Source organism: Petromyzon marinus, chromosome 33 (assembly GCF_048934315.1).
Source record: "Petromyzon marinus isolate PM22_M1 ecotype Great Lakes invasive population chromosome 33, UKy_Petmar_22M1.pri1.0, whole genome shotgun sequence".
Classification (NCBI taxonomy): domain Eukaryota; kingdom Metazoa; phylum Chordata; class Hyperoartia; order Petromyzontiformes; family Petromyzontidae; genus Petromyzon; species Petromyzon marinus.
This window is the reverse complement of record NC_133699.1, coordinates 9726188-9747825: the sequence shown is the minus strand read 5'-3', so window position 1 is coordinate 9747825 and position 21638 is coordinate 9726188. Positions and strand designations below refer to the sequence as shown.

General features: G+C 52.4%; 1 protein-coding gene across 4 annotated transcripts; it reads left to right on the top strand.

The window, feature by feature from the left end:
• Positions 1-1708: 1708 nt before the first annotated feature.
• LOC116948425 (WD repeat-containing protein 62-like) lies at positions 1709-20914 on the top strand. 4 transcript variants are annotated; one of them, XM_076071507.1, is made up of 25 exons: positions 1726-2079; positions 3979-4041; positions 4878-4935; positions 5992-6174; positions 6795-6904; positions 7841-8051; positions 8661-8809; positions 9364-9556; positions 9982-10050; positions 10240-10448; positions 10653-10744; positions 10993-11142; positions 11454-11524; positions 12180-12301; positions 12867-12942; positions 13843-13954; positions 14779-14842; positions 14938-15051; positions 15851-15963; positions 16763-16826; positions 17700-17784; positions 17923-18007; positions 18265-18618; positions 19147-19298; positions 19678-20914. In XM_076071507.1, the coding sequence occupies exons 1-25, from the start codon at positions 1964-1966 to the stop codon at positions 19954-19956; spliced, it is 3294 nt and encodes a 1097-aa protein (XP_075927622.1). In that variant the 5' UTR covers positions 1726-1963; the 3' UTR covers positions 19957-20914. The 4 variants fall into 4 exon arrangements, with proteins under 4 accessions (XP_075927623.1, XP_032820977.1, XP_075927622.1 ...); XM_032965085.2 differs by having other exon boundaries at positions 1727-2079; positions 9934-10050; XM_032965086.2 differs by lacking the exon at positions 19147-19298 and having other exon boundaries at positions 1723-2079; positions 9934-10050.
• Positions 20915-21638: the final 724 nt, after the last annotated feature.

The following is a 21638-nucleotide window of genomic DNA, read 5'->3' as shown; positions in this document are numbered from 1 at the left end:
GCAATGCAATAGCTTAGACGTCATGTGGCTTCATTTTAACAACAACAAAAATTGAGACACTTCTCCGCTCTCCAAGCCTGTCCCGGTCGTCCTGCGTGGCAGCAAATGCAAGCCCGGTTGCGGAGGTCGAGAGGTTCCATCGATTTCCACGAGATGTGTTTTTTTTTGTATTTATTTTTTTTACCATTTTTAGGCCACGCGATGTGATTTTTTTTGTTTGACAAGAGTGTTGAGGTTATTTTGTTATTTGTTGCCACGTCGCCGACGCAGGTGGCATCATCAAAAACATGCACTGATAGACCGATGTCTTAAGTGTTACAGGGGAAATTAAAGAGGCACCTTCTTCGTACGCGCGTCCACCTTGGAAATCGAATCTGCTTGCCGGCAAACATGGAACGTTGGGGTCGACGTAGCCTCAACGGTTCCAACCACACGCCAACGTTCGTCCAACGTTGCATGTTCGCCGAGGCTCCTGTCCTCAAACCAGGAAGTCGCCTTGACCTCATTGCGTCTCTAAGGAAACCAAAATGTTAGCGAGCACCTATATTAAGATCTGCACGGAGCTCGAGGGGATGGCGTGGTCACCGGCATGTCACCGCCACGCCTGACCACCTTTGTCTCCCACCGGTGCCGAGTTTACACAAAGTACCGCACCAGGTTACTCATTTCAGGCTGAGTCAATCTGGACGGGGGTTGGGGGCTTCATCCAGCAGTGACTGATCATCACCTGACCATCTCCTTCCTCCTGACAGCCACCGGGATATCTCTCGTGGCTCTGAATACGTGGGGAGTTTGTTCCGCAATTCTACGGCACTTTCGGCTGTAACTATGGGGTGTTAACTTACCGAATAGCAATGTGTGCCTGGGCAAAAGGCTACTCCGCCTCTCCGCCAGTGATTCACGAGTGACTGTTTAGTCACAAGTGTGAGTGGCTCTATGGGCATCTGCACCTTATGAATGGCAATTATTATTAGATTGCGCGACCGTGAGAAATGGCAATGGTGTAGGTATTTTTTATCCAGTAGTGGATAGATCATGACTGTATTCTTGGTTCTTTCGGTAAAGTCACGTAGAAGGGAAACAATAAAAATATAAAACAAAGCAGTAATCGGTACCAACCAAGGAAACACAACTCAATTCATACCGATGGATTTATATGGCGCATAAAAGTTAATAATTTGATAAACCACTCATTTGAAGTATTAATCACGCAAGTAACTTTTCTTGGCCACAATAATTACTTGGAACCGCTAAAGTTGTGCGACCTCAGGTGGTACCGACCAGACAAAGTATCTGATCTGGGTTCTGGGATTACTGTCGTGGATTTAGCGGCCTCTGGTGGCAATCAAAATTGTACAGAATTCCACGCGTGCACCTGTCAATACTGAGTGCAATTTTCGGCTTTGGGTGAATTACATTCGTCAACATTACATTTGTCAACATCCATGTTTCAGATCCATAATGAGAAATGTGTAACCAGTGTACACTATTCCCTACTATGACATATACAACATATCCGAGCCTGGGGTGCGTCTTATAATCCGGGAAGTACGCTGTGAACGAATCTAATGGATATGTAGAATGGATATGGATACATTAATGATTCATCGTTGCATCCATAATGCCGCGTGATCCACAGTGAGCTACCTTAATTAAATCATAGATCTTTCATCAAACATCCAGGTGAGTGTGATCATGTCGAGCAGCTTGAACGCAAAATCACAATAGGCACGACGCGCTCAATTGATTCATTCATTGATTCACGAATTACTTAATTTTGTGACTGGCACGAAACTGGATTGCCCGCCTCTAAATAAGAAGGCAGTGGTGGGTGGGAGCGGAGCGGATTTTTGTTTAGTTTTTCCCCCACTGCCCCCCCAGACAGTGAGGGCCGCCTCCGTCCCCTAGTGACTGCGTGTGACCTCGTGTGACCTCGTGTGACCCCGGGTAGAGCGGGTCCCTGATGGCCGAGACGGCGAGGCGGGCCTCCGCGACCCTGGAGGTGGTGCTGGGAGTCACCGCGGGCCCTGCAGCCTTCGGGTGCGATCCCACATCGGGGATCGTGGCCTACGCAGCTGGGTGAGGCCCCCGGCCCCAAAATATTCCCCTCCCCATGCAGTGTTGTTATTATCATCATCAGCAGCAGCAACCGTGATTTATCCACTGCTGAATGAAGGCCTCAAGCCGTTGCCATTTCTCACGGTCTTGCGATGTAACAAGTCGCCAAGCTCGTCCACCAGGCCGTTGGCCATGTCTCCTATATAAATGAAAAATGTAAGGCCAGACAGTGGTGCGATTGTGGCCATGCAACCTAAATTATGGTCTGTATTGTAAACCACCGTAGTCTGTGCTCCTTCAACGAACGAGGAACAGCAACACTACACAAACGCTCTCCTGAAGCCCTCTCGTGGCTGACAGACCTCGACATTGCTATTTAGCTCCTACAGCATATTGCCATAACCAAACTATGGAAAAATCGAACTTGGCTCCTGTACACGAGTTGATTTCGCTACTCCATCTTCGCGACGAACGTTATCATCAATCTTTGGCGCGTTCCCTCCTTGTGGTCGCCACTCCGTCGTGAGTCTCGGTCACCGGCCAGCATCGCTTCTAGCCAAGTGTCCTGTCCCAAGTCCACTTTTTTTTGCTTCGGTCGCAGTGATGTCTCCATGTTATCATGTTTAATGCATGTGATTGTCTCGGTGTAATTCCAAGAATATGCCTCTTCACGCTGCTTTGAGCAATTGTTAAATGATCGAATCTGAATTGGTTACTTCTTCGGTTTCAAATGTTCAGCAACTAACGTTGACACTTTGAGGCTGAGGGCGACTGGGAATTGAACTTCTGGTCATTGACTTCGGTGCGGAGTGCACTGCGCCACCACAATTCTCACTCCCTTAGCCTGAGCTTTATTTTGGGGATTTCTAAAACATATGGTTATGCCATGTTTCTTGCAGAAGTGCGGAGTTGGCCTGATAACTTGAATCTAAATTGTCTTACGGTTAAATTTTGATTTAAAGCTTTCGTGACTGCAGTAATTCATATTCTTAGTTCTTTCGGTAAAGTCACGTTGAAGGGAAACAACAAAATAATAAAATATATATAAAACAATAACAATTCTCACGACGTTTGCAAACCAACACACCTGAAGACGACCGTTTGTGTTATGGTCGAAACGTCGTGAGAATTGTTATTGTTTTATATATATTTTATTATTTTGTTGTTTCCCTTCAACGTGACTTTACCGAAAGAACTAAGAATATGTCTTACGGTTGTTATTGTTTGTCTTGCATCACACTGGGATTTTTGCACACAGCGTTGTAATACGGTGTTTTTTTCCGGAAGATTTTCTGGTATATCCAGGATGTGTCTGTTGCGCGTCGTCGCTTTAAGATGTTTCTCTGTTCATATTTTGTTTGTTCCGGTTGCACCCGACTGAAGAGCCGCATGGCTCACAGGGCTATACCTAATAAATTAAACTTGAAAAACGTATTACTTGAGTGTTAGCCCCACCATAAATGCTCTCCACAAGTCTCACTCTTATAGCATTAACCCGAGCCCGAACCCCCGTGTCACGAGTAAAAAGCTACAGCCTTGCATGATGGGAATGATTAACCGGGACTCGTAACTATGTCAATAAACGAGGTTGTGCACCACTGCTTAGATAAGAGAGCTGCTAGGCATGGTACAGAACAATAAACGTTTTATGTGGAGGAAAGTCATCCACAATTAATACATACACAAGAAGTCGTCACAGCCGATGGACTGCGGTTTACAGAAAGCAAACAGCTGTGTGAATGCACAGGAAGCGGGGAAGACAGCGCATCAAACTACCGCGGTGCAGAAGAGAGGCTTTAATGGCCCGACTCCTAACCCCAACCCCTACAAAATGACAGCCTTTGCCTCTATCCCAGAATAGGGCAGTGGCAAGGAGCCTGCTTGCTTCTCCTTGCTGCCCCGCGTTTGCCTTCCCTGCAGGTGCGTGGTGGTGCTGCTTGACCCCAGCACTGGCGAGCAGAGGCACATCATCAACCCGGCCAGGTGTGACGACCTACCACCCCGACCACTTGGAGGGTGTGACCCTACTTCTTGCCCCCAGGATTGACTGTGGCCGTGAGGGGCCCAGCGGCCGTGAGGGGCCCGCGCGACTCGATGCAGGGCTCTGTTTTCGTCGACCGGTGTTTCTCAACTCCAGTCCATGCGGGAGACCCCCGCCACTGGATTTCGTTTTCGTGAATTACCATTTTCTTTAATTACTCATACGCAAATTAAGCCACTGCACACAATGTCGCGTGATGGTTGGTGATCGTGGAAGGTTGTACCGTGCAGGGTCGTGAGGACTGCAGTTGAGAAACACTGGTGTAGACTGTTTGCCGGTTTGTACCGATTGGCTGATGTCGCTCAAGTGGCATTGCAGACCTACAGACGTCTGCTGTCAGCTGTTCTTTTGGTTCCTGGTCGAGAGGTCATCATGACCAGTGACAATTTATGCCACAACACTGCCATTGTTTCCTTCCGTTTGGTCCGGTAATCGCAAAGATGATGCACGTCCTTCAAAAACGACTCTTGCAGTATCTAACCATCTGCCTTCAGGTTTTCATCTTGGTCACTGACGTCCGAGTGATACTCTAATGCCTGTCTCTAATCTGGCCTCCACATAGCAACCCCCTTCTATTGATAAAATCTAACCATGTATGGTTATGACCGTCCAAGTTGCTTACCCAATTATTCCATGAAATTATTAGCATCCTCTGCATGCACCTATTTTCAGAGGATGAGGTTGAGAGGGCAGCTTGCCTTGTTGCTCTGGGGTGGCTGTGGTAGCCAAGCTGTGTTAAGAGCATCACTGCTGCGCCCCATCCCCTTTGGGCCCTCAGGAAGCCCATCACTGCCTTGGCATTCTCTCCGGACGGTGCACACCTGGCCACGGGAGAGGTGAGCTCGGGTGGAGGACCGCCGAAAGGTTTTTAGAAGCCCCCGTGGGAAAATGCCCAGATGAGCATCTGAGACTCAGGGAAAACTGTCCCCACCTGCCCTCGCTACCCTTTGTCTGTGGCCCTGGCTCGGTGACTGATCAGTGTGACGCTCTCGAAGTGGATACCTCTCATGAGTCACCATAGGCACACCCAGCCTTATCGTGCCTTGCATGTCACCTGACCTCCGCATACTGCGTGTATAGTGCACCAAGCGTTCTTTTAGATGACACGTTTTTTTATGAAGCAGTGGCCGAATGACAACGAGACAAAGGCATACTGGTGTCATCCTTGTTAGGTATCAATGCAGTATAATCGTCATGGTCACAATTTATCATATTTTTGGTCTGGAACGAGGTGGTGTGCATTCCTGTATGTCCCGGACACCCCAAACTTGTGGCCAGTGTCAATAAAGTTGTACAAAATATGGTCATACACACAGCTACCGGATTATAAGATTCACACCAAACTTTTGTATTCAAATACTGAGGGAAAAGTGTCAGCATTTGGAGATTACGGTACCTACGCAGTCATAATAATTAATGTCACAATTTAATACATTTGGTAATTGCACAATTAATGTATCGCAAGGCGCTGCGTTTAACACCGTCTGCCTTAGTTTCACAGTTGGGCGCGATACAGTATGGGTATGCATAATCTACATTTAGTAATTTGCAGGTCATTTTTAGAATTTTGGCAAATTTGGACCATGACTTCAGCATCCAATGGCCTGATTATTTACAATTGCGTCTGAGGATCTTTAACGTCCACTTTAAAACAAACGGTGGATAATATTTTATGGTTAATACCCCCGCAGTAATAACAAGGGCGGCCAGTCGGAATCGAATCAGAAACCTTGCGCAACGATCAGAGAACGCACTATTGCTGGACCCAGTCACGGTCCCAACCAAACAAGGCCTGATGCGGCGATCGAGCCTAAGCTGCAGCGGCGCAGCTCCAAGGTTGCCTGCCGATGCCGTGAGCGGCGGACTTGACCTGCCCTCGGCTGTGCGTGCAGGCCGGTGCGGCCCCCTGCATCTGCGTGTGGAGGCTGCTGCTGCAGGGCGAGTGGAGCAGTGCCGCGGTGCTGGGAGTCGGCCACCAGCACGGTGTGGCTTGCACCGCCTTCTCGCCCGACGGCCGCCTGCTTGTCTCCGTGGGCCGGCGCCACGACCAGGCCGTGAACCTATGGGACTGGAAGGTGAGGCGGGAAGCCCTCTGATGAGCGGAAAAATAATTACCTCTCCGGCGGTCCAAACATCATTTTTAACGAATAACTGGGCAAGTCTTTTGAATTGGACTTTTTTTCAAGAGGGTCCTGCTTTGAGATGTTTCGCCTTTTTCATGAATAACTCTTGCGTGTGGGAGGATACTTGTAGTACCTGGTGGAAATTCACATAGATGGAATGACGCTCCAAGTTCTGCACAGAAGGATTCAAGGATCCATTTGTAGTTCCGTCATCTTCTGGCCATATAGCATCCTTGAATTCAGAAGTTCCACAAACCTCAACATCATCCACGGACCCTTGCCTCCAAAGCGCTTGGATACCAGGCATGTGCCTCCATGCCCGGCGTTCCCCACAAATCTTGCTTCTCCATATTTTCCAGAAGACTTGGGGGGTGGTTTGTTGACCTAAATGGTAATTTAATTTTCCTTTATCTACAAGCCACCAAAATGATGCCAAACTGTACACAATCTATCATGGTTGTGTTGAAGATGATCCTATTATTAAATAATAAAATCGTTATTTATTCGTCACCCAACAGTCCTTAAGGCTACACGGGGCATCTGTCTTGCGTGCATGTCCTGTATCTGTGAAGAGCGGCCACCTGGTGGCCACCAACAAGGTGTCGAGTCACGTGCTGGCCCTGGCGTTCTCCTCGTGCGGCTCCCGCCTCGTCACGGCCGGCGTGCGCCACGTCAGGTTCTGGTACTTACCCCCCCCTCACCCACCATTAACTCTCCAGGCCCACAGTCCCGACTGTTCACACTTGGAAGAGGGGATCAGAACCTAAGGTTTATGCACCATGTGTGGCACACTGCTTCATTTTATACGGCCCACGGCGACGTGAAGCCGACAACTTGAAAACGGGCCACAAACATGATTATTGTATCCATCTTTGCAAGGATCTTGGCTGCGCTAATTCATTGTAGCATTGTGTGTGTTAAACATGTGGCTCGCCAAGCGTATATGAAAGTCCTATTCGGCCCTGCGTAATAGCAGTGCAATGTTAGCATGTGCTTTTATATAGCTTGTATGAGAGTGTTTTTTTATTTAATGTATTCGTTGAGGCCGTGTGTGGGTGACACTTACAAACACGCAGCCAAGGAGTGTTTTTTTATGAATAAAATATTTTTTTTGTGTTGTTCCACATCTGATTGCAATCGTGCTATCGGTGACGTGCTAGGAGACGAGTTGACCTGTTGGAACTCTCAGAGAGCAGTGCATCACCATGTCTTAGAAATCGGCCCTGAGAAGGTCAATATTGGTGGTTCGTCCTTAAGCTCGCAATGCTTCAGTTGAACAGGCAAATGAACAAGACCTTGAAAAAAAACTAAAAAAATTTTTAGTGGCACCCTACCATAAAGCACTTTGGTCAATGCACTGTTGGATGAGGGCCTCCCCATGCTCTGGATCATGATGGGGCTTGTTTGAGCAGACTTCACCACGCTGTTATGTGCCACTTGGCGAAGGCAACCCACGCAGACGTTGAAGCGTAGTACAGGATAACATTGGATTTTCCTGCACTGCCCCCTGCTGACCTTGTGACCTCTGACAACGTGTGCAATGGATTGGAGGATTATTCCGCGTTCATTTAGTGCGATCCCCCACCCCCACCCTGCGTTCTTGTTGTTCGTGAGGGAGGTGGCCCCCCAAAGGGGATCAGGCGGCCATCAACGGGGCACCCCTGCCGGGCCGTGCGGCGCTGCTGGGCCTGCAGCGGGAGGCTGTGTTTTGTGCGGTGGCCTGTGGGCAGGGGCCGGCCTGCCAGAACCTCACCTACTGCCTCACTCTCTCTGGCTGCCTGTGCGTCTTTGACGAGCAGAGGATTTTGTGCCACTGCGTCGACCTGCAGGTCCGGGGACTTACCTCTCCTCCTTAGTCCTTTTGTTTGGCCTTTTGGGTTGTGTTGCGGACTGACCATTGCCTCTACCAGTGTCGTCTTGTGCGTGGACGAAGAGTGTCGTCTTGCAGTGTGCTCTCTTCCCTTCCCTTGTGTCGCTGCGTCTTTCAGTGGAGACAGCTTCTGTCCCGTCCAGTGTGGGACATCTGGTCTGATCCGTGGTCTTCACTCAACAATGCACCTTTGAATGTTCCCGTTCACACCAGTCAACTTTCCCAGATATTGCGGTTTCTTGCACTGGACTTCACCCTTTGTCCGTGTCTATTCTTTCCAGAACTTCCTTGCTGGTCGCTTGCTCCTTTACAAGGCGTTTTACAAATTCTCCAGAAGGCTTTCTCATTCGAAGGCAGTGATTGGCTTTTCTTCTTCTTCGTCTTTCTTAAGAGTCACACCCAGACATCGCCTTACGATGCACCAAGGAGCTCAAAAGTTTCTTCTTCTGATATTGCCAACATTTTTCCCCTGCGCTGCTGCCAGTCGGGAGTCGTCGGCGGGGCTGTACGCACTCCGCACTGCTCCGTCGGATGACCTTTGTTGTTTGTTGCTCTGCGGCATGCTCAGGTGTCCGTGGCCAAGTGCTTGTGCGTGGACGAAGAGCTGGTGTTCTGTGGTGGCGCCAATGGGCTGGTGGTGGGGCTGTGTGCCCGCAGCCTGCGGCCCGTATGCACCCTACCTCGTCCGAGCCACCTGGATGGCCTGAAAAGGCCGTGGTAAACGCCGCTTGCCGTGGTACCACGCGTCTTGCCGTCTCAGAATCCCAGGGGGAAGGTGTACTCGTTGGCTGAGGTCCCACGGAAGTCTGGCAGAGTGATTCATTTTGTGGTGATAATAGGAAAGCAACGCGTGGACAGAGTGTTCCTCTGGCTGCGAGTCAACTTGAGATCTCCAAATCTCCATGAGGGTGGTCTTGAATATGGAGCGTGCGTGTCGCTCTGCATGTTGTGGGGAGCGGTGGTTTGCAGATTGCGCTACAAACCCGCTGACTAGAGTTCGATTCTGAGCCAGTCATGCGTCTTCCTTAGTGTGTCTCGACCTGCAAATAAGTACTTGGTGCAATTGTATACACATCTGTGCTGGGGAGACAAAGGTGGCTTACCGATTCTGACACACACTACCCCTTTGAGCGCTATGCCGCATTTAGAGTACTCGCCAACATCGCTTGCTGCAAGATGCAGATAAAGGCTATAGGCAGGATCCTCGCTTGGTATTTTCTGTCTGTGCATGCGTGTCTCTTCCGTGCGTGTGTACATGCATGTGTGTGCAGGCAAAGTGGGGAGCAGCAGCAGGACGAGCCGGCGCCGTGCGCCGTAGCCGTGTGCCGGGACGCCAGGCGCACCTGGCTGGGCTGCCTGTACGGGGACCGCAGCGTGTACGTGTGGGCCGATGCGTCGCCGGGGCAGCCTGCACGGCCCCTGCACGCCGCTCACTACCACGCCGGCGGAGTGCGAGGCGTCGAGGTGACGTCCGCGGGGATCAGCGTCGCTACGCCCGCAGCTATAACGATCGTTGGCGCACTGTTGCAGATGCTCGGGGCTCGTGTCGTGAATGCGTTCCTCCTGTTCGTGGGGCTCATTTGATGAAGGACCCCTCCCCCCATCCCCCCTCGGACCCCCCCCCCCCGCCCACCTATGGATGCTCTGGAGCTCATTGGTGAATGAGCCCTGGAGGAATTTCCTGGAAATGTGTAGCCAAGCTCCCAGAAGTCACCTGTGGCACCCTACAGGGACAACCATCCTCAACGCACACGTTTTTGAAACTTGTTTTGAGATTTTATTGTTTTCACCCCACAGTGTATTTACACTCGTTCCTTATGGCACCTGTGGTGGGGACCCAGGTGAACCCGGAGCTGTGGGATCTCGTGGGCCCTGTCTCCCCACCCCAGAGCTCGTTCCTCACCTGCTCATCCGATAGCACCGTGCGCATGTGGGGCCCCGGACCTTCCAGCTACCCGGTAATCCTCAGGGAGCTGTGCTCGTGATGGGCCTTTTGGGTGTGACGGTGGTGGCGGCGGCTGTCGGGGCGACGGTGATGTTGGGTGACGGCGCTGCGGATTGATGGTGTGGTCGGGCGACAAAGTTTGGTTCGTGTTGGTTGGGCCAATGGTGGCTGTTGGGCGACTGTGGCCGTCGCTCCGCGACAGGAGCTGCTCTGGGTGTTCTGCTCCGACGGCCTCCGTCCGGATCAGCGTGGGACCTCCCAGGGCCGAGGCCGCGCGGGCGCTCGGTCGGTGGGGGGGGCGCCCCAGGGCCCCAAGCGGTGGAGTGACGCGGCAGGAGGCGGCGTGCGCTGCATGCGCTTGCTGCCGGGGGAACACAGCCTGGCCCTGGGCGACCACGCCGGCAACATCAGGTGCGTGCGGTGTGCGGCGGAGTTTGTCGGCTTGCCTGCGTGCGTGCGTGCCGTGCGTGCTGTGCCGTGGGTCCGCGGTGCTTGTGTCCGGTCACGGCGAGTGGCGCGGTGCTTGAGGTGTGCATGTACGGCGGCGAGCGGTGTTGCGGTGGGCGAGTGGTGAGCGGCGACGTGCTCGCGGTGGTGATGGAGTTTGCCGCTCAGCATCGTGGACCTGAAGAGCTGGGAGGAGACGCTGATTCCCGGAGCTCACACGGCCGAGGTTCTGTGTCTCGACTACACCCGGTGCAAAGGAGGTGAGGAGGAGCACGATCATCATGATCATCATGAACGTTGCCTAGATCATCGCCAGTGGTCATAATCCCCATAATCATCACACCCATCAATCATGACAATAACATCCACTGTTATAATCACCATTATCGTCACTATCGTCGCCTCCCATCGACAGGCATCCTTTGTAGTTATAAAGCACTGTTCACAAACTACGGAACATGAAGGCAGTCGCGTCTATCGCGGGTGGCTGTGGGGGGGGTCTGTGCAGGAGAGGGCTTGCTGGTGTCCGCCGGGAGAGACCGTGTGGTGCGCGTGTTCCGACTGGCGGAGCGGTGCGGAGGAGGAGGCGCCGGGAGTCCGCGCGCCGTGGCAGTGCTGGAGGAGCATTCCTCGCCCGTGACGGCCGCGCGATTCGCAGGTTCGGCCACGAGGGGGAGCGCCTCCACCTCGCGGGGAGGCCAGTGTCCGAGCCCCGGTGTTTCACCTCCTGGTGGATGGGGTTTAGCCTGCCCGGGGTTGACTTTTCGAGGTGTCATCATCGGCATTGGTATTACTGGCATATGAACATCTTCATCATTATTGGCATTCGGCAGCACCGTTAGCATCGGCGTTATCGGCATCGCCAGAATCGTTGGCAATTCGATGGTGGCCATGTGGTTGGCGGTGGCGGTGGCGGTCGCGGTAATGGTGGCCGTGGCCGGTCGCCTGGCATGGTGCGTGTGGTCACAGGGAGCGGTGACTCACTGCGCTTGCTGAGCTGCGGCCCGGACCGGTCACTCTACTTCCGATCGGTGCACACGGTGAGCCGCGCTCGCGAATCGGTGCCGCCGGGCGGTGCGTGGCGCGCGAAGCACGGAGGTGTGCGCGCGGCTGAGCGGTGTGCGCGGTGCACGGAGTTGGCAGGGCGAGGATGGGCACGGTGCGTGGTGTTGGACGTAGAGCGGCAGCGGACGTCGACTGCTGTACTGAAGAGAACTCCTAATGAAGATGAAACCGGTCTATAATGATCTTTGTTTCGCTGCTGTTTTTTTGGGATGGCCTCAACTCCGTGAGTTGGTGATCGAAACGACAAATTGGCTACACATTCAGTTATTTTGAGCCGGTGGTCTGGATAAGGCTGGGCTTCTTTACACGCAAAGTACATCTGTGCGTGTTGGTTAAATGTATTTGTGGGGCAGTGCGATGTATTTTGGTGGGGATGCGCACTGCGCTCTGAACCCGCCAACCTGCAACGCATCTGGTGGGTAAACATCAGCACTGGGGAGAGAAAAATGTGGCCGGGCATGGTGCTGGCCACCCACGTGTGCTGTGCTGGCCTTAATTGGTACTCGCCAGAACAGCACTTGCCCCCACAATCTGCTAAATGTTCTACGGGGGGGGGGGGGGGATCTTTGTGATTGATGTACAAGGTGCGCGGCGTGGCGCGTGTGTGGGATTTTTGTGCGGCGCCGGCAGTGCGAGGACGGCCTGCGGTGTGCGGTGACGCGCCACGTGGTGGTGAAGGAGACTCCGGCTGACATGGACGTGGACTCGATGGGGCATGTCGCCGTGCTGGGCTGCCTGGACCGCACGCTGCGGTGGGGACACGTGACGGCGGGGCCCACTCCACCCCACCCCAGCCCGTGGAGACCTGGTGCAGTTGCACTGCCTGCACACGCTTGAGAGCTACGCCACCGGCCGGGCTCCTGTCCCCCAGCGCTCGATGACGATCGCTCGTCCGGTTCCCCGTGAGCGTCGACTCATGAACGAGAACCTGATAGGGTCGTGCGTCAATTAGTCAGGTGGCTAATTGGTGCATGACGAGTAGTAGCCACGGCCATAGCGAGAGGTACGATGGATGATGTGGTGTGCCAGGTGCAGAAATATTTTTCCAGATCGCCAACGCCGACTGAACTGGCTGAAATGTCACCCCGGATGTGCTCGTATTGTGCGCTTGAGGAGGATTTCTACCGATCGGTGTTTCATTGCACTCGGCCCGACTTTGTGGTCGTTTCATTTGTTGCTCTTGCGTGTCGGGTTTAGTAGGGGGGGGGGGGGGCAGGGCTCGTCTCGTTGCGGTCGAGTGGGCGGCGGGGGGAGGGGGGCGGGGGGTGGTGGTATCAGCGTGGTGAGGTTAAAGCCCTGCATGTCCGTGCGCTGCAGGGTATTCAGCCCCGTCGACGGCCGGCAGCGTCACTGCGTGAAGGGCTCCAGCGCGGACGAGGGGACGGTGCTCAAGGTGCTCGGCCGCCGGCGTCGCCCGGCCGTGATGCTACGCTTCCTACGCCCGCAGTCGCCATCGCCCCGCAGGCGGACGGGTGGCACGCACGGGGTCTTGTGGGTCACTCCACCCGTTTTAATCAGGGGGATTGCTTTCTAAAGTCCAGATTGCGGTCCTGAGATTGTGGGGTCGGGGAGGAGGGGTCGCCATTGTGCGGGGGTGGCAGCTGCAGTGCAAGGTCCGGTTGGCTGTTGCCGTCAAGATTAGCTCCTAGAGGTGTTGGCGCCCGAGTCAAGGTACCACCCCCGTTGCGCCACCTCCCCCCGCTGTTGTGGCGCCAACACCGCCCCACCAACATTTTGCACCACGAGCGCCCAATGCTTGCTTCGTTTCCAACTGTTTAGCAACACGTGGGGCAGAGCCACCTTCAGGAGGGGCACCCATCCCACCTACCCCCCCCTCCCCCATGCTATGACACTGGTTGCCGTGTCATTTATGAGAATGGGGAGACTAGTTTGATAAGGGGGGGGCGGGCCACTTTTGAAAACGGGGCGCCTGTAGTTTTAGAAGGTCTAGCTGTAGCTTGAATAGAATGGCTGTTGCCATGTGCGGGTATGGGTGGTGCATGTGTGGGGAGCGGTAGTGCAACGGTTAGCGCGCTGCGCTACCAACGGAGCATACCAAATTCGATTCCTGGTGACGGCCAACACCAGTGACGATTATCTGAATCTGTCCTAGGCCTCCAGTACCTGTTGCGGTGTGTAAACATCGCTAATGTGGAGAGACAAAGCTGGCCGGGCGTGATGCTGGTCGCCCACTCCCTCCTGTGCCATGCCGGCTCTCATAGGACCTCGCTTAACAGCACTTGCCCCAACAGTCTGTTAGTGCTACATGGGGGGTCTCTGTTTGTGTGCACAGGTACACGTGGCCCCGTCGGGCACACTGGCAGCGAGCAGCTGCTCTGACAAATCGACGTCCATTGTGGATCTCGCTAGCGGCGCCTGCTTGGCCACCTTCCACGGCCACTCTGGTGAGCGGCGTCCTGGCCAGCGAGACGGGATGGGGGGGGGGGGGTGAAATGGGGGTGTTCATCCCCACCGTGCAGCAAAACCACTCGCTGCCTCGATCACATATGCCCTGCACCAATGATTGGGCAGTCATTTATTGAACACCTGCATAATATTTTTTACCCCCCCCAGCTCACCACTGCCGCGATACAAACATTTATTTTAATCTCTCGCAGAGCAGCGCAACCCTTCATGTCTTCATGTTTGTGATTGGCTTAGGGAAAGGGAATTACCACAGAACTACTTCTGAGAGCTCTTCAACTTACCTCTGGTTCACACAGTAGAGGGTAGCACTTTGCCCACCCACACTGCTTCCTCAGCTGAAATGTAGGCAATTCATTTGCATAATTACATTTACTGAGGTTTTGTGTGTGTGAGAAGCCAGATTAATTGCAGACCTCTACCTGGATTTGACGTCAGCGGTGCCGGCTCAGCGCTCTGACCTCCGAGACACCCGGCCACCTTGGGAAATGTGTTGTGTTCATGTTAAATAAATGCTTATGTTTACTCACTGTGGTGGAGTTGGAAGGGCATCCTAGACTGTGACCCAGTGCGTTTTTTGATGATGGAAATCTGGTACAACTTGAACGTTGCATGCCTCCACATGCGGGTTGTCACACGGAGGAAGCACTCCACCACCACCACCATGGTAAACATATCCCTGGCACCCTGCCAGACCGCAGCATGTTTATCAATAATCGCTACTCCAATAATGGCTTCTTGGTTTCGCAAGCGTCGAGAGCGACTCGCCGGGTGTGCGCGTGGTTACTGCTGGCGTGTGCTGCAGAGGTGGTGACCAGCATGAAGTTCAGCAGCGATTGCCAGCGCCTGATGACAGCTGCTGGAGACAGGTGTGTAAGGAGCTCCGCCGGTTTTGCAGTGGCACCACCAGCGACATTGGCAGTTGCCGATTCGATTTTAAAAAAATGTTGGTTGTGCGCCGCAGCTGTGTGTTCGTCTGGCGCCTGGGCCCTGAGCTGGTGATGCGGCTGGGTCAGAGATCACCCGGTGTGCAGGAGGAGCAGACGTCCGGCCCGGTTCCACACGCCTTGCCTGCTGGGTACGATTTCACGCGCACTGAAAAGTTGAGAAATTAATCAATGGGTTGTGAAAGAAATAATTAACTTTCTTTTTTTTGCGTAGGGAGTTGTCTGTAAATGAGACTTATCTGCTTATCTATCTTTTTATCAATACAAATCCTTGACAGTGTTTATGTTCAATAATGTGATGAGCATAGGTATAGAATAAAAGTGGCCAATCATTAAATGAAGGTAGTGCAATGAATCGCACACCGACTTTGCTACCAACAATTCTACAAACCAATTTTATTTCAGAATCCTCTTTTGTTGTTATCCTTTCTGGTGGACATAGAACGCTCAAGTGACTGCAGCAATTGTGTGAACCTATCTCATATGCAAATAAAAAAAATACCCTTACGGGATTTGATGCGTGCATCGTGAACTTGAGAATCGATATTTGGTGACTCTCTTCTAACGAAGTACCCGTGTAATGGTTTCGGAAAATAAGAACCAAACTCTGATTTTGGATTAAGCAAGGTGACAGGAACTCTACGGTTGAGCAGCCAGACAAATATTGTGACCTACGGATTACGGTGGTTGAGAAGCGGTATGGATCGGAGGAAACGATCAATCTGGTGCAGCGGGTTCTTGACGCTGGCGGAGGTATCGAGTGGTGAAGTTCATGAACAATGACCGCTAGTGGAAATGCTGCCGTGGTGAGGAGCTCCTGCAATTTTGCTTCTATAGCGAGGCAGAATCGATTCACTGCGTCGGTCGTTAGACAATGGCGAGGTTTTGCCACGCGCATTTCCGTCTGTAACAGAACCCCGTCTGTTGCAGCATCGCTTGCAGCCGGAGGAAGCGCGGCTCCGACACCGTCTCGGGGCCATTCAGCTCTCCGGAGGACACCCCCTTCTGCATGGGGCCTGCCGGCCTAGGACCGGCTCGCCACGGTCTGTTTCACCGCGTGCTCCTCTACCATGCTCCTCGCTGTGCCTCCACCCCTCACCGAACTCCTACTCCTCACCGCGCCCCTTCCCCTTACCGCACCTTCACCCCTCGCCGAACCATCACCTCGACCCTCGCCTTGCCCACACCCCTCACTGCACCTTGACCTCGACCCTCGCCATGCCCACAGCCCTCGCCACTCTTTCACCCCTCGCCGCTCCCTCACCATTCACCTCCATCCCTACTGCACTCCCACCCCTCACCTCCACCCTCACTGCTCCCCTGCGCAGAGGAGCCTGCTGCTGATGCTGCACACTGCGCTCTCAGATCCCCCCGTGCATTCCAATCGGCTGAACTGACGGTGGAATGTGAACGATATATCTTCCAACATAAATAAGATGCCAGCTCACGTTATCAACCAGAATTCCTCCGGTTGACGCTGGAGAACCTCCTGGAATGGAAAAACCGAGAGGACATTTCTTTAGCTGGATGATGTGATCTGCCGAATGCAGGCAAGGAATGTGTGCAAACGATTTGCGTCTCCACTGTGGTATCCCCTGAAGGCACACGACCGCCGAGTTTAAACCCCCTCTGCGTTCCGCCGTGCACAGCAACGCAGGGGGGGGGGGGGGGGGTGGTGAGGAACCCTGCGGCATCTTCACGGGGAGGGGCCCTGCTTGGAAACGTTTTCGTGAGACGGGGCGTGCATGCAATTGTCTGCAGTCGAGGCCCATTGCTGCTTGGAACAGCACGTGCCCTAAAAGTCTGCTAAATCTGAACAGGGGATCTTTGTCTTTGGTGTAGGCTCCACGGGGCTTGGTGAGAGTGGTGCAAGCCTGCCCAGCCACGCCGATACGTCCGTCGCCTGGTGAGTGACCCATCCACTCGGACATAGACGGCACCGCTGGGTCTTGGGATCAGTTGAAATGTCATTTTGTGGCCTGTAATTTAGTACTTAAGAGGCGAGGGTTGGTGGAATTGACAATTTACAAATGTTGCCAAACTCCCTTCCCGTGGCCATTGAGGTGCCCATACCCTGGCTTGTCAGAAGAAATACAGTACAGCAAAGTGTGCGGACTAATATTATCTGCCCCTTCTGAGTGGGATAGAGTGTTGCACTCTCGCATGCGTGGGTTTTCTAGAAGGTGCTCCGGTTTCTTCCCACATGTATAAGCACTCCATAATTGGCTGAAAACATCTTAATATATAGAGAACTACAGAGCAATTGTTGGAGCCGGCTCACTGCCTGGCAGCCTTTAAACTTGTCTATGGTTCCTCACCGATTGTGAGATGCAATTTGCATGAATGATTTATTTTTATTAGGGACATTTAAGTTCTATTCAATCCTCAAGTCACCTGAAGTGTGACTAGCTGCGAGGAGGTGTTGACCTGTGAGTGAGCATGCGCAGCACCCTTGTCAACCCACTGCTGGATGAGAGCCTCGCCGCGCTATGCGGGTCGTGGGTGATATTTGACCTTGCAGTGCCAGGTTGGTCGGTGTGGGTTTGAATGTCGGGAATATTGATGTGGGGGAGCATGGAGGTACAGTGCAACAACGGATTTTGCTTCTACCTACAATGTAGCCCTGCAGCATACAACATATGTCTTGCCTCGTGGGCACCCATCCAAGGACTATCCAGGCTTTGCGACCATGATTTTGGAATGGGCATCTACCAGGTCATTTGGTCATAGGCCTTTTTTGTTAGAACTCGTTTAATTCTGATGTCCTTGTCCATGTGAGGACGCTGGAGACGACGGGGACCACTCGGGTGTCCACCCGGAGAGTCGCCGCGGCACTCCCACCGTGCAACCTGAGTGTGGCTCTCGTACGTCTGTACCACCCCGACATTGCCACCACCGCTGCTGCTGTTGTTCGAGCTACTGCTTGTGAACTGCCTCGAGCATGCGCTGGGGTTGTAAGCTATGCCGCACACGGTGGTGCGGTTGCCTCCGTGCGAGTGCAGGTCCGGCGGTCGTGTGGTGGCCTGCAAGCGGAAATGTCTCGCGATCACATGAAGTCGGCTTCCTTGAATGATCTCCGTGCGAGAGGTGGGGTTGTGGATCTTGATTGTAATTATGCCAGCAGGGCCTGTAATGGGGCATAGCGGCCCGCGTCGCCCCTTCTGCATGTGGTCTTCGTCAGTTATGGCTGTTTAAATTACTCATTGTATTTCCTTGTAATTGTGAGTCATTTTCACAATCAAAACGGCAGTTCCAATGGTTTACACTTAAATCTGTTGTAACACCGTGTATATAAAAAAAATACAGACTGGTGGCGAGGTGGTATCATTGTATATCTTTGGCAGGTGAGTCCCATCAGCGGAAGAGCTTTGCGTCTGGAGCTAAAGGCAGGAGGGACAGTGACCTTATTGCCAGAAGCCAGTCCGAGCTGACCCTGGCCAGCAGTGCAGAGGAACGGGTGCACAAACGGCAATCCTACATGGTGCCCACTGCCAGCTCGCAAGCCAAGGTGACGGACAAGACCTACAGCATCGACAGAGGGCATGCGGCTGCTGTCCTTGAGAGGAGCCTGGCCGGTACAGAATATCTCACGAGAGACGGGGAGGGTGGCCAAAAAGCTGAGGGGCAGGCGAACCACGCAGCTGCACACGAAGGCTTCTGGAATGATGGTGCAGGAGGCCAGTATGACGTCCATAAAGGTAAACAAGGCACTTGCTGACAGGGTTCTTCAACCCTATGCCTCTCCCATGCAGTAGATTTTTTTACCCCCTTAATTTTCATGTTTTTATTTTGATATCGGTGTTATGTCGTGAGGCTAAGTACCAACTCATAAATCTCGCAGAGCAGTGCGACCCTTCATGTTCGAAAACAGCCCCATGTAATCCCCTCAAGCATCCTGTGTTCCACACGGCAGGGGGGCAGTACTTTCCCACTCGCGCTGCCACAGTAATGTTTGTCACGTATCAGTCGCAACTGTAATGATGAATTCTTATAGCTGGAATTTAGCCAAATTAAGTGCTCACAGGAATTGAATGTGATGGGTTTTTTGTACGGTAATTAATGGCCAGACTGAGACTGCTCAACAGACTTGAGCTGTGGCAACGGCCTGGATGCAAACTCAATCTGAGTTGTGCTAGTTCAGCACTGAAATCTGAACCACTGGACCACCTCTGAAAAATGCCAGGTTTCTTCATAAATAACTTTAATTTGACCTGTCCCCTAATCAGCGTCAAGCACACCGATGGTGGCTGCTTGCAGAAAGCCGTATGGCGGTTTCAAGCCTCTGGGACCTGAGAACCTCGTCTATCTTGACGAGTGCAGGCGGCTAACTGAGGAGCTGGCTTCCAAGACGCACGCTGCTGTGCGCCTGTACCAGCAAGTGCGTGTGTGTGCCTGTACCAGCAAGTGTGTGTGCCTGTACCAGCAAGTGCGTGTGTGTGCACGTGCGCGCGTGGCGTTTCCTGCTCGCTGCATTATTTACACGCGTGCGACGCGGTAATTTTCAACGCTTCATAAATTGTGCCTATTACATGCTGGCATGAAAAGATGTGTGTGTGTGTGCGTGGCGCTTGCACAGCACAGCCAATTAAAACATGAACGCCTAATGTTGATGTATTGTATGAGTGGGCTGATGACCTATATTTCCTGTCGACATGCTATTCATGTCAAACCTAGCCGAGCGCTGCTGTTATTCTCGTACAATTTAGCTTGTGTGCCGGTCAAACAAAACGTGGGAAAAAAAAAAAAACTCCCCGCAGACGCTGTTGCTGGGAAACGTGACGGAGGAGCGCCGCCGCTTGTCCACACTGCTCCGCGAGGGCCTGCGTCAGGTGGCCGCCGACCTCGGCGCAACTGGGTTCGCTCCCCGAACGCAGGGGACCTTGGAGCAGGACATTCTGGCTCAGTCGCAGCCCGATGCTGGGACCAGCGGTGCCCTTCCGGCCCGTGACCCTGACATCGCCGCTATTATCCGGCAGCACTTTGAGCTCCTCCTGCAGCTGACACAAGAGAAGCTGCATTGGAAGCACAGCTTGTAGGCCTCGGGATGTGAGTGCACACTTGCAAACCCTCCCGATGTTAGTGGTAGGCTGCCAATTGTTTTTGCACTTTCACTGCATGTTGATTTTTCGCGACAAAACTTGGATCAAGATTTTTGTTTCTCTGAATATGATATTTTGTGATATGTTTAGCTTTGAAAATCGGTATGCAGTAAATAATGGGTTTGGACACCGGAAGCCCACTGCTTACGTCGGTAGGATTGGTAAGTGTGTTTAATATAGGCCATGTAATTGAATCTATATCTCGTCTCCTAGACAATGCCAATGACAACGGTGATATTACACAGCTGCACAATTTAAGCAATACAAATGTTTTTTTTTTAATGTGGATAATTACCTGACGACAGAACAAGGGCCATTCATGTCCCCTGCAGTCTTGTGAAAGTGATGGCTCCACTCCACTAATTGAGTGCATCAGCGCTTCCTCTCTGGAGGTTGGTGGCCTTGGGTTGGTAGCGGAAATTCCGAATTGATCAAGGGAGAGGGCCAGTTTGTCATGGAACTGTTGCCCTTCCCACAAAGTGTTATTCATTTGATCAAATCCCAAGGAAAGATGAGTTGAGTAAACCGCCCCTCCCCAAGGTTTGAACTTGAGATCTTTCCATATGTTGTCGGTCCTGCCTGTAGATCCCAAGCCACGTTTTTCCTGTGTGGGCCACGGGCTGGTCTGTGTAGGTGGCATGAGCCGAGATATGACCCCTGTTGTCCCGGGTGGGGTTTGTGGTGGTTGGGGTAACGTAGACTTTGTACACGGTGTCTCGCCTGTGATTTACTGCACTGCTTTTGTAAATGGTGAAAACAAACATGAATTTATGCTGTGAATGGGATCGCATTCATTTACATTTCCTTTCCGTGTGTACACTGGGGTCCTTGCCGGTAATGTGAATCCTCGGTGTGTGTACATGTCCGTGTGAAGTAAAGTACAATTTTCTCAGTGCATTGAGTACGCTATGGTTGCTACGTATTTTAGTTATTATGGGAAGGCCTCACTGAGTCTCTTAAGACTCCTTTGCGGGAGGCTCTTGAATTGTTGGACAATTCCATATATTGGTGTTTGGTTTATGGGTTCCCAAATATAACCCAATCATACGAGGATGATTGACACTCGAAGCGCCGCACAGATAGATTCATTCCAATCAGTATGCTGCCATCTGATCACAAGTGGGTGCCACCAAAGCCACCAGTCTAATCGACATATCTCACCCCATAGGAATCCGTGATGGATTTGTGGAATCCTAATGAATCATTGAACAAATTTACTATTTAGCGGTGCATATAGGTCCATTACCATTTGTTTGGCATGTATATTGGTTGCTTATGGCTAAACAGGGTTGAGCCTGGATTGTACTTGGATAGGCGATCACCTTGCAGTTTGCAGTCTTGTGGCAGGGCTATGTTTTGAGCAGGAAAATCCAGTGTTGTACTGTATCTTGCTTCACAATCTATGCTCTCCTACCTTTCGACTCTGATCAGACTGCAGTATGGTCAATAATCTTTCATGACCTGCACAGTGCAGGGAGGCCCTCATCCAGCAGTAGATTGACAACTACGAAGAAGGGCCATTTCCCAAAACGTGCCTAACATATTTTTCCTTTTAGCGTCACGGTGTTATTCATGTGATGTTTTTACATTGATTCGGTCATCCAGCAGGGGATAGTCCA

Excerpts from the sequence above, each read along its gene's own strand:
- LOC116948425 (XM_032965085.2), top strand. The coding sequence starts at position 1,964 with ATGGCCGAGACGGCGAGGCGGGCCTCCGCGACCCTGGAGGTGGTGCTG. Across the intron at positions 6,175-6,794 it reads TGAACCTATGGGACTGGAAG|AGCGGCCACCTGGTGGCCAC; the intron begins GTGAGGCGGGAA and ends GTATCTGTGAAG. Across the intron at positions 10,449-10,652 it reads GACCACGCCGGCAACATCAG|CATCGTGGACCTGAAGAGCT; the intron begins GTGCGTGCGGTG and ends TTTGCCGCTCAG.